The sequence below is a fragment of the Ursus arctos genome, unplaced genomic scaffold (genome assembly GCF_023065955.2).
Source record: "Ursus arctos isolate Adak ecotype North America unplaced genomic scaffold, UrsArc2.0 scaffold_17, whole genome shotgun sequence".
NCBI classification, from domain to species: domain Eukaryota; kingdom Metazoa; phylum Chordata; class Mammalia; order Carnivora; family Ursidae; genus Ursus; species Ursus arctos.
Genome location: NW_026622841.1, coordinates 19,249,231 through 19,261,589, shown reverse-complemented (window position 1 = coordinate 19,261,589; position 12,359 = coordinate 19,249,231). Strand labels below are relative to the sequence as shown.

At 38.2% G+C, this 12,359-nt stretch overlaps 1 protein-coding gene across 31 annotated transcripts in view; it reads right to left on the bottom strand.

Annotated features, from left to right (window-relative positions):
* The window catches only part of TCF4 (transcription factor 4), a 347,373-nt gene that overhangs the window by 51,019 nt on the left and 283,995 nt on the right, over window positions 1-12,359 (bottom strand). For all 31 annotated transcript variants that reach the window (XM_026496366.4, XM_048218597.2, XM_048218596.2 and 28 more), the window contains 2 exons: window positions 4,580-4,685; window positions 873-1,006 (listed from right to left, as the gene is read on the bottom strand). In XM_026496366.4, coding sequence (XP_026352151.1) covers window positions 873-1,006; window positions 4,580-4,685 — 240 coding nt within the window. The remainder of the gene's footprint in view (window positions 1-872; window positions 1,007-4,579; window positions 4,686-12,359) is intronic.

Below are 12,359 nucleotides of genomic sequence, written 5' to 3'. Positions count from 1 at the left end.
AAAGTTATATGACTGCACGAGGGACGGTCCCATCTTACTGCATCTCAAACCTAACTCATGATCTCCATATAATGCTCGACTTAAGTTCCTAGGTGGATTCTGGGCTGTGGGAGTTTCTGAGGCTGGAAAAGGTCAGATGAACTGCTTCCTCCAAGATAAAGGGACACAGTAGGATGGATGAGTGTAGGCAATGGGCAGAGTGGACACTTCAGTAATGAAACAAGATAATGTTCTACAGCTCAGCAATTTTCAACTGAGTGAGGCAATGGGGCATCAATGGGAGGTTGGGAGGTGTGGAATTACAGCTAAACCACTGAAAACTGGGAATCTGATCTATACAGAAACCCTACGGTTGCTGTGACTAGCGGAGTGTATGGGAAACAGGAACTCTTTCCTTTGGGTGTGGCACCACGGGTCAAAGCTGTCACCAGGGACAGAAGCCGGTAAGGGGAAGTGGAAATGCACACGGGAGATACGGGCCACCTACTCTCAGTCTACTGCCTGTCACTCTGCCCCCTGCAGTATATTCTTCAAAACTACAGACAACAAATAAATGACAAGGATCCACCATAGCTGAAACTGTACAACTCAAATACAGTATGTATTTACATCCGAAGGAAGCTAACATTGTCATAAAGAAAGCACAGAATAAAACACCATAAACAGAAGAACAATGGCAAGAAAAAGTCGCAACGGCTTACAAAGGTGATCTGTTAGGTCTTTGATTTCAGAAACAAGATAACTATAAGAATAATGGGTGTATACCATTTTTACATTCATTACAGAGTCCTTGTATACAGGCATAGAAAGACGGGGAATGAGATTTCGTAAACTAGCTGTGTCGTCCCCAGCACCATGTGAATCAGCCTTACCAAGCGTTCGTGTGGATGCAGGCTACAGTAGCTGCTAGACTGTGGAATATGAGAAGAACTGCCCAGCATTCCTCCGTAGCCAGGCTGATTCATCCCACTGGAGGAGCTCCAAGGGTCACTGCTGTGATGGCCATCTGTAAAGGACAAAGAAAACCATGACTTTTCGGAGGCATTCAGCCTTGCCCTACAGAATAGGGTTTTTTCATATACTTGAAAATGGCTGCCCGTTGTGTATTCATCTTTGTGCTGTTTTGCTGATTACATCAGAAGACAGTCATCCTTCTTTTTTCCCAAGTGGTTCTATATTGCCAAACAAATGTAAATATTTACCATAGGCAGCGTTCTCAGTAAAAATTTGCTATAAAAGAACAGAACACACTTCTATGTAGAATTATGTCAAGTCGGCCAGGTAAACAACACTAAAGAAAACATTTCTTAAAAGTCCCCTGACCTCCTTTTCTATGAAAACTAACAGTTAAATTGTTCCTAAATTTTGTGTTGAAAATAAAGTACTTAACACATTATAGAGTTGACAAGTTTACAAGTTTTAAATGCAGATAAGATAAGAATGAAAAAGAACATCTCAGATTTAAAAGATCAAATTTCCCTTTTATTACATACATGGTAGAATTAAAGTTGAAATTACATTATAATTTATAGGGAACACGAGTCTCAGATATACAGTTCTGAATTTTCTTTTCTAACTTTTATTTTTTGCTGCATAGTTCTGCAGTGACCTTAAGCCTTCAGTAGCAGTTGAAAGAGTGCACACATATCATAAGGTAGATATTACACTAGAGACAATTTTAAGAGGTTCTGGATTTTAGAAAACTAGAAGTTAAAAAGAGGTTTTAAATGAGAGGGACATTATATGAAGTACCTTTCAATATTAAGTTAATCTTTTGTGAACGCCGTATTAAAAATATTTTTACAGATTCTTTTTCTTCCTTGGGTCTATTGGCCTAGAAGTTACTATCAGGGATTGCTGATGTTTGCTTTGGGTTTCTCAAAACGAAGGTGGTTGGTGGGGGTGGGGTGGGTGGGAATCTATGTCGCTGCTGAGTTCAAATTTTCCGTTCTTTCAGTAGTTGAACAGAAGTTACTGAGCGCCAGATGAATACCCGGCTATCAGCTGGGTGTTCACAGTCCAGGAGGTACTGCCTCCTTGAAAATAAGATGATTTTCACCGTATATGTTACATAATAAAGGCCTTTTGAAAATTAAGGCAATAGGCAAGTTAAATCCAATACTACATACCACAAAGCTTTTTTTTTTCACTGAGCTTTTAAATCCAGAAGTTAGAATTCCAAAAACTGGAATAGTTTCAGGACAGGGAGGAATGATCAATAAATTTCTTAAAAAAAAAAAGAAAATCCTATCTGTGACTTTGACAACTTCAGAGTTTTAATTAGAAGATGGAAATTCAAGTGAAAAATGAGAGGTCACATGGTAATGAGTTTAAAATATGCTCCTGACAGTCTCCTGACAGTCTAACCCAAATTGTATGTTTTTTTAAGACCTGAATCCTCAGGGCACCATGCACTCATCACTGAAGGGAGTCGATGTGAGACAGGATCACCAGGTACTGTTTCTGTGATCCTAATGGGAAGACACAGGACTTTCTAAAAGTTATTATTCATGCACTTAAGATTTAGCCTTCATGTTGTGGAAGTTTAGATGTCACCCTAAATTCAAAGATGAAGTTAAGGCCCTAACATTTCAAATAGATGGCATCTATGACAAATAAATTGAGAATAGATATCATTAAACGAGAGTCTCCCGAAACACTCTGACAACATGATGCACTATATGGAAACACATTTAGGATTTGTTAACACAGAACACTCTACCCAATGCAGACTTATAAAAATACATACTTTACATAAATTATGCTTTTCACAGTAAATTAATATTTATCACATCCCATGATCTTGGCATAATGTTGTTTTGAAAGAATAGAATTAGATGTGTGCAAATTAATTGTGCTCATCATAAATGTCAACTCAGTTTATTTTATTTTTTTTGCTTTTTTGGGTATTCATATGCAGAAAAGCAAGTTCGTTCCCCATATTCTGCGTGGTCTGCCATGGAGAAGAGCCTACTGTTTTCTGTTTTAATCCGCCTGACCTCCCATGTGGTGTGCACAGTTTAAGCAAGCACCTTCCTGAAGGCAGATAGAAGAAATCTCTATCCTGTCAATTTTCTCAGTGAAAATCTCCTTTGAGTGATGAATCCTTGAACTGACCATCTCGATAAGCACCGGCAGCATAGTTGCTCTGACTGGTCGCAGAAGAGGGGAGCGGATGCCCAAGTGACTGCTGTTTACAGCTGAAAGGGATGAGCCTTTTGTCAAGGCCCAGGATGCCCTCAAATGACATATCCTGCTGGGTCCCTTTGTGAGGTACACCTAGGACGGGTCACAAAGATAAAGGACCCTTATGATCATGAGCTCTATTACGCGTGGAACAAATTCTCTCCGTTCCTGCGAGACCCATTTGATTCAATGTTATAGATTTTCCATGGAATTTCACATGCAAACTAGCAACCTGAAAAAGCTAATACTCTGAAGGGCAAGACAATAAGTCCCTTTTAATCAGAATGACTTCGAGTATGTCCACTGCAAGCTAAGTGAGACACCAAGCTGCTCCCTGGTGCCTTGCTGATCCAAGGGTCCTCCCCCCCAACACAACACGGCCCTTCCTAGAACAGCACGAAGAGGAAATCCCATGGCACTTTGCCAAGGCACAGTCAAAAAAGGTTTTCACACCCAGGCAAAAAGAGTTAAAAGTTCTGCGTACAGGTACAGGAGTTCTTGGAAAATTCCACGTCTAAATTTCAGACTGTTAACTTGGCAACAAGATGATGATATTTTGACAGTAAGTGCCCCAGGCCTATCAGGGATGAAGCCTTCGGTGCACGCTCTGGACAGTATGTTCTTAAACGCAGCTGGTGTCATTCTAACTATTCCGGTCTTTTCCAAGCAGCAGAAAGGAACCATGCTATCAGGGGCAAGACTGGAAGCTCAGGGGGACACACCCATGTACATTTCATTAAATAAACTGCACAATTAAAAGAATAAATATACTTCACCTACTATGAAACTGTAATTTTCTCAATTTGTCTGGGACAAAAGCTGGGTCTTTAAATCAATTAGCATGTTGGGGTGGAGCTTTTGCTGTGTAATGAAATAATATTCTAGTCTTGAGATATGTTACTTCATCTTAAATGGGGCTTTTGTTCTTACCTATAAATTAATAAGTGGCTAAACTTTCTATATGAAGTTATACATAAGGACAATTTGTTCCCAGTTGGCTAAATCCAGGATGCTCAAAATACATGCTGAACCAAAACACTTCTAAAAATACACACACGTTCTTCTTGGGGAGAGAAGAAGCTGAAATGATCTGTCATGGAAGACCATCCCCCAAGACGCGTCAGTTCTAAGTGAAGTCAACCAGTTTAATCTTAACTCAGCATTGCTCAAGGGGCTTTGATTTAAAAAAATAAGTCTTAGTCAAGTTTTAATTAATTGATGAATTTTTAATGAATTCAATTCCTAAGAAGAGCATGACCTTCCATATTCTCCACTTGCCTGCTATTCCATTTCTTGAGTCTGAGATCAGCAGTCTTTTGCCCCATATATGACCTGAAAAGACCCAGGGAGATTCTGCCCAGTGGATTTCCCCGCAGAAGTGGCAGCATCTTACCCTGCATGAAGAAGGAGCTAGGGAAAGTGCTGGCTGCTGGTTTCGAGGAAGGGTAGCCTGGCGAGTCCCTATTGTAGTCGGCAGTGCTTGCTGATGGAGCATAAACCTGAGGAAGGAGAGACAATTTAGTTTTCCTTGCTGCATTGACCAAAGCACCTCAAGGTCCATTACTTGACAAGAAGCAGGCGCAAAATGCTAAATTTCCATGTCCATTCCAAATCCGATCAAACCCTAGAACACTGCCCCTTTCAGAATACAGAAAAACAAAAAACAACAACAAAAATGCTGAGTAGATTTGTGTGACTGGAAAACCAGGGGCGGGGGATATTTTCCAGTCGCAGGCAAGAATATTGTGAATTATGTCTAGTTAAATATATTACATAATACCCATGGGGTTGTCCTGTCCAAGCATCTTTTTTTTTTTTTTAAACATAGATGGCCCCTGAGCTCATGAAAGGCGCAAACAGAAGGGCACGCATCAACCTTCTCCCTTTTAACTCTACCTTTCAATTAAAATGTTCACTTCTGAGAGAAAGAGACAGAGACAGAGAAAACGAATGCACTATCCAGACCACAGAAAGTGACAAATACATCTTGGAATATTAAATCCCCGTAGTGTCAGCTTTTTGCAGAGATGCATGAAAAAGACCATTAAAAGCTCAGATCTACATAGACCACCAACAATCAGTATGTACACAGGAAGAGGGGGGAGTACTCCTTTATAATTCCTATTATATTTGTGTGTGCAATAAACTTTAAAAAGTATGCCAAAATCCTAATTTACTGAACATTCGTTTACTAATACTCATGAGACTTGGGGAACCAGTCCTCTATAAAAATAGCCTGTGTATTTTCTTGTTTATGTTTCCTCTAAAGAAGGCAGCATAGTAGAAAAGCATAAATTCATAAGGTATAGTTTAACTTTAATTGGTTTCCCCCCTTGCCTTTTCTGCTAAATATAATTTCTTCAAATCCCTATTTTCTTTTGCTCCAAAAGTTCCTCTCTCCAGATGGTCGGAGAGACTGAAACACTGTCATCCTCTTGATGAAAATGGATACCTTCCTGCCTCCATTTTGAAGCAGGCAGCGGCTCACAAAATTGGCAGTGAGCCTACAGTGATATTCACAGGTCACAGTAAAAGAAAGAGAAATTCACCAATAAAAAGGCAACTGCAGAGTTACCAAAAAATACTCCCATTTTTTTTTACAGTGCACATCGAATAAACACCCTAAGAAAAATTATATAATTGCTCTCAGAACACCAAGAATCACAAACTAAGCATTAATACAAGGTTTAGGATTTCACAAAGGATAGGTCCACAGAGACAGATGTGGGAAAATATGCATACACATACATACATCAAATAAATGCTACATATGCCCCACAGTGCCCTTGAAAATTGGGAGGTCCTGGAGACTGAACAAAACAAAAACAAACCAGAGGAACCCAGGCACACATTAGAAAACAAGGATTTTTCTTCAGTCATGGAGGGATATAAGCCCCGAATTTCGTGGGCTATATTTCATTTCATTTTTTTAATTCTCCTCGTATTTTAAATATATAAATGTCTATTTGCTCCTTTTCCCATAGGGCTTACAATAAGGAAGACATCTTTTTAAGCATCTTTAAGAGACAAAGAATAAACCTTAAGCCAGGAATCTCCAAACAAATCAATACCCTTAAAGTTTTGTCATGCAAAACCCAGTATTTTCTTGAAAACTATACAACTAATAAACAGTTAGTTAGGGAAATACTACTGAATGTATTTAGAGAAGGTCTTGAGAGTAGGCTAAAAATATGAAAGAAACATTACTGTCTAGAAAAAGGGGAAATTGAAAATTAGATTATCTCATTCTAATGACAGAATGAGCGCAATACAGCTACTACAATATATCTATGGTCCAGGCCATTAGCCTGACAGCTAGTTGGCCAGTTGGTATTAACACAAGATGAGTGTACTATGTGTTATCCCCATATTTCGGAAATCAGCATATTTACTATAAAGCTGAAAATAAACTCTGACCCATATTATAAAATCATTTTATATTTTAAAACAATTGAAATAAGTTGTTTTAGGATAATGTTTAGTTTAATTTTAATTATACTCTACTATGTTATCTTTAAACATGTATATTATTATGTCAATATCATTTAATGGCACCTAACAAGGTTCACCTTTTCCCTCCTGATGTGGGCAGAATTAGTTGATATTTCTTACAAGAGATGAGGACAAATCTTTGGTAATTGTGCCCACATACAAGGAGGCTGTTGGACTATGAATTATGATCAAACTCAAAGATCTGAGAATAAGATCACTTATCCCAAATTCGTAAGTACCACTGGCATAACAAGTATCTGCGGGGTTACAAAGTTTTTAGGATATATTATACTATATGATTTCTATTTTTCTGGTGTTATGGTCAAATGAAGACTCTTTAGGTAAGATGAAAGTCTTGTTAAAAAAAATGGACCACTGTTTATAGAAAAAAGGCAATTCCTGCATATTTTATAAATTTTTTTTATACTGTAAATTTATAGATCAGGTAAAATGTTCTTCTCTTTCCATTTATGTACTTCATCTTTCCCACTTCAAAAGTTACTTGTAAGGTAAGCACCCTACAGAATTATTTATGTAAATAAACCACGCACAGAACTATTATACTTTTTTTGTAAGATTTTATTTTTAAGAAATCTCTACACCTAACATGGGACTCGAACTCACAACCCCGAGATCAAGAGTCGTATGCTCTGCCAACTGAGCCAGCCAGGCACCGCTATCCTTTTTTAAAGTAGAAGGAATTAAACAATTTATTTAGGTCAGCTCCACCCCACCCACCCCCCACATTTTAATTATAAGGAATTCAAACATGGAATGGGCAAAGCAACCGCTCAAGATGTGCAACTGGCCCAACACACACAACCATCAATTGCTCTTTATTTTAGGTTACTTTCTTTAAATATGGTGGCAGAGGTGTAAGATGACATTTACGAAAACAGATTGATCATAACGTGCATACTTCAGTTTATCCTTAATGTTTTCATCTTTAATAACACGGATGACCAGGAAGCTGTTCCATTATTTTTACCTCAGTCACCTATTTTGCCAATTTCTCAATCAAAAGACTCCAATGGGTTTCAATAATGTATTTAATAGAGACACTAAATTGCATAAGAAAAGTTCACATCCGATTAATTTTAATTATTACTATTTTAGGTAACTGGAAAGATGACTTGAGTATTTGTTCAGTAAAATAGTTTTTTATTTAACAGAACAATGACAAACACCCCGATAGCTTCAAATAGTTGGAGTCATTTTAATGACTAACACTAAAAAATCAGTCCAGTGAAAAATGAAATAAAAATCCCAAACTCTAGTTCAGTGTATTGAAGTGACTCCACCTATGAAACATGAGGAAAAGTCTAAAGGGAAACGAAAATCTACACTTAGGTTTTCTCTGATAAGGTAGCTTAGATCAAGGTGACTTTTGGCATTCTGATTCCTCTCACAAGAGAAACCCAAGAAGGGTGAAATTTCTGTTGCAAAATTGGAAATGGGGAAACTTGGACAAAGCTCGTAGGCTACATACAGCTCTTGTACTGAACTGTTTGCTGAATAAAAGCTTCATGGGGAACTAAGAGCAGAGTATAGTTTATGGCCAAATTTAGCACCATTATCTTTTCTCTTACATTTCTGAATTAAAAAACAAAATCATACATATAGAAATTCTGAGTTTAACGAATCTCTCCAGATAACACTAAACACCCTGAACTGATAAAAAATACATATATATATATTTTTTTTTCATTTTACATATTTGGTTTTTGTTGTAATTTGAGAAGTATTACTGTATTACATCAGCTGTTCCAACCAATGTTCCTGATTATCCTTTGCTCAGTCATCAAAGAAATAATACGATACCTTCTTTTAAATAGAATCTCCAGCTATTAGAAAAGAAGAAAACCAAGCAAACGGGCAAAATGAAGGGAGCAGAATGCATATCCTCCTTTCCCCCCTTGATGTTCTCATTTTTATCTGTTTTGGCAGAGCAGTTTCACTTATGAAGATTTAAAAAATAACGACGAACCATTTGTTTAGGGCCTCTTGTGGAATAGCTTTTGTGCTAGGAGCTCTACACACATTACTTCTGATTTTCCTAAGGGTCATACGAGATGGTCATTATGAACAGCATCATTTGTACTTCCCAGGGCTGAAGATAGTTGAGAGATCAATTGTATTGGCCCAGACTATCCTGGCTGTGACTGCAAGTTCCACCATTCATCAATCAGACAACCTTGGACCTGTTTCTTTAACCTCTCCGGTCTCCAGATTCCTACCTGTAAGATGGGAATGGCGCAGCCTGCTATGGAAAGTTCTTATGAGAATAAAATGGTATGCTGTGCGTGAAACAACTAGAAGAGTACCTGGCACATATCGAGCATGCAAAAAACGTCAGATAATAGGGTTAATGTTGTGTTGCTATTTTTTTTTATGATCTGAGCAAATGTGACTCAGGAAGGTTAAGCCACCTTTTCTACATTAACAATCAGGTGGTAAAGGCAGGATTTAAATGGGTCATCAAAGTCTATATTCTTTCCATTAAAAAAAAAAAATTCTTGCTCTTAAAAGGCCCAAAAAGGGGTATTTTAAACTATCAACACAAGGTTATACTTTGACCATGGTTTATGGAAATATTCTTATGGGGGTTTCATAATCACCTTTTAAGAAAGCAAAATGTGATAAGGCACATTCATAGTAAAATCGATCTGTATTAATGTCACTTGCTTCCTGAAGTGGGAAGCTAAGCTCTAAGGGGAGACAGAGAAGTGGCTACAGAGCACGAGTCATGAGGTGTGTAACTGCGTGGGGCTGAGTGATAACTACTAGGTTGTACAATGCACCTTTAACATTCCTTACCATTACTACCCCTTTGTGATTCTCCAAGTACCGTCTGAATATAGAATTTACGAAAAGCAGCAGTTCAGACTAACAGGAACACTGTAGTCGAGGCTTTCAGACTCTTAAAGAGAGTTGCTGTATGCTCCATGATGGGTAGAAAATAACAAAGCAGAATTACACCTCCAATGCCCAAGTGCTAGCAAGGCTCACTGAGTAGTCTAGACCTTGGCAGATTTTACAAATACTCTAAACTATGACAGCAAAACACTCAAATGCCAAGTGTTCACAATGCTAGGCATATGCTTTGATGCTTCTCAGCATCTAATGGGGAAAGTGCTTGGAAGTGGGTCAGCTCACTACTCCGGCAATGGGGTTGGACCCTCAACTCTTAAAATATTGTTTGAAAGATATGGGTCCCAGTAAGAGAAAAGAAAGGCTCAAGGGCAGTGACACCTTCTTATTCAGAGGAGTTAATACGGACACTAATTGTACCACGTGACCTAATTGTACCACGTGAAGTTAAACGTATATCGCTAACTGACCCATAAAGCAAGGGGAAGACGTACTTAAAAGAGGCAATCTTCAGAGAGTACAGAAAAAGACTTGGCGTAATAACAGAAATTACCCAGCTCCGGAGCCAGACCAACTGGGTTCAAATTCCAGCTCTCTCACAATTAATTGTGAGCTGGTTGGTGATGTTGTGAGTCTTAGTTTTTTCACTTGTGAAACGAGGTTATTCTTTTTTGTAAGCATTGGAGATATCTGTCAAGCATAATTTTTGATCTGTTGTAGGCACTCAGTAAATGGTAGTATCATTCACATCTTGTAAGTGCTAGTCACAGCTTATAGCTATTTTTAAAGTGTCTAGAATGGGGCTATCCAATACAGTAGCCATTAGTAATAGGTAGTTATTTGAATTAAGCTTAATTAAAATTACATAAAGTTAAATATCCATTCCCTCAGTCACACTAGACACATTAGCCAAGGGCTCAATAGCCATACGTGGCCACAGGCCACTGTACTGGATAGCACCAACATAGAAATTTCCCACTGCAGCAGAAAGTTCTGTTGGAAGCACTAGCCTAGAGTCATTGTTGCCTGTGAAGAGTCCTACTGGGCCATGTGTGTCACCCTCTGTTAGACCAGCTTTGACAACAATGTCAGTGCATTTAAGACTTGATATTCCCTTTAGGCTGCAAAAGCAAGAACTCTTTTGGTGGACTGGCTGGAGAGGCAATTTCTAGGTATTCCTAGTCCCTAGCATAGAGTTGGTGTTAATAAATGTTGATGCTACCGAAGGGTAGGACATTTAGGTTTTAGCTTTATTTATTATGTTTAGAGTTCCTTGTACTACGATGTATTTTTTAAAGTCCTTTTATAACCATCTGCCAAAATTCCTGCAAATTGTACCAAGTGGAACACGAGGCAAGAGTATCTGTGACTCTAGGTTTCTGGATGTGTAGGAAGCAAAGAAATTCTTCCACTGCAATTCTGTCCTTGGCCCCCAGTGTCTTTGGCAAAGGAATTATAGTTAGACATGGTGTGATCACTTTTTCTAGACGATAAAAGTTGAACAGATGTTTAAGTTTTTCTGATCATGTGTTTTCACATTATTGGTAATTGGGTCCCTCTATTCTACTCTCACTTCATTTTTATTACTTTTTCTTTTTCTTTTTTTAATCTTTTTTTATACGACTTCTTTACAGATGCTCCTTTCTCTTTTTGTGCTACTTTTCCACCTGCTGCCTCTGTCCTGCCTGTTGGCGTCGTATTTTTAAAGCTCAAATGCTTTCAACCTTATTTTACACATGAGCAAAGGAAGAGGTTAATGGACTTACCCAAGGGCCTGGACAGAGCCCAGGGCCCCTGACTTTGTACCCAGTCCTCTTGGCACTCTCCTTTCTAAAGTCTTTTTTAACTTTATAACTTAAATATTCTAATGGGCAGTAAAATGGCATAAAAGGTTAATAAACAGATTCAAGTAACAGAGTTGAGTAAGTTATTATAAGGTTTAAAGGCAGTTAATAATGCTCAAGGGCATATAACAGTCGGGCAGTAAATAATCCAAGAGTGCAAAAAACCAAAACCAACAGCAAACTCCGGGAACAAAAATTATTCACCTGGCATATTCTCAGTACAGTAGATATATCAAGTCAAGGAATGTTTACTAATGGCAGAAAAACCCTACTTCACTTCCAGGTGATGGTTAAAGGCCAATTTGCATTATTGTCACATAAATAGGAAATCTACTTAGAGATAACACATAAATGTCTGCAGTATACTGACAAACTGATGGATATTTAATTATAAATGGAAAATTTCAAAGGTTGTAGGCTATTGAAATCGTGAAGCTTTTATGACCATCTAAATCACCTGAAGCTTTCATAGGAATTAACCAAATAGTTCTAAATGCCCTAAAATAACTCTTGGTAAGAAGAGGGTTTTTTCCCCAGAAACTATCTTTATTGGTAGTCTGAAAAAAAAAATCACAATTATCTAAACATGTATAAAATGTACCATTAGTGTATAGGATATTCCTATTTTTTCCACTAACAAGAAATGACCTGTCTTCACTCTGCCATACTCAACACAAAAAGAATGTGTGTGATCCTCTTAAAAGAAATTCCTTGAGTATATTATATATATATATTTAATATTTCATTTATTTATTTTGAGAGAGAGAGAGAGAACATGCACGTGTGCACATGTGTGCAAGCGGGGGTGAGGGAGGGGCAGAGGAAGAAGGAGAGAGAGAATCGTAAGCAGGCTCCACACACACTGCGCAGAGCCTGATGCGGGGCTCGATCTCACGACCCTGAGATCATGACCTGAGCTGCAGTCAAGAGTCAGACCTTCACCGACCGAGCCACCCAGGTGCCGCG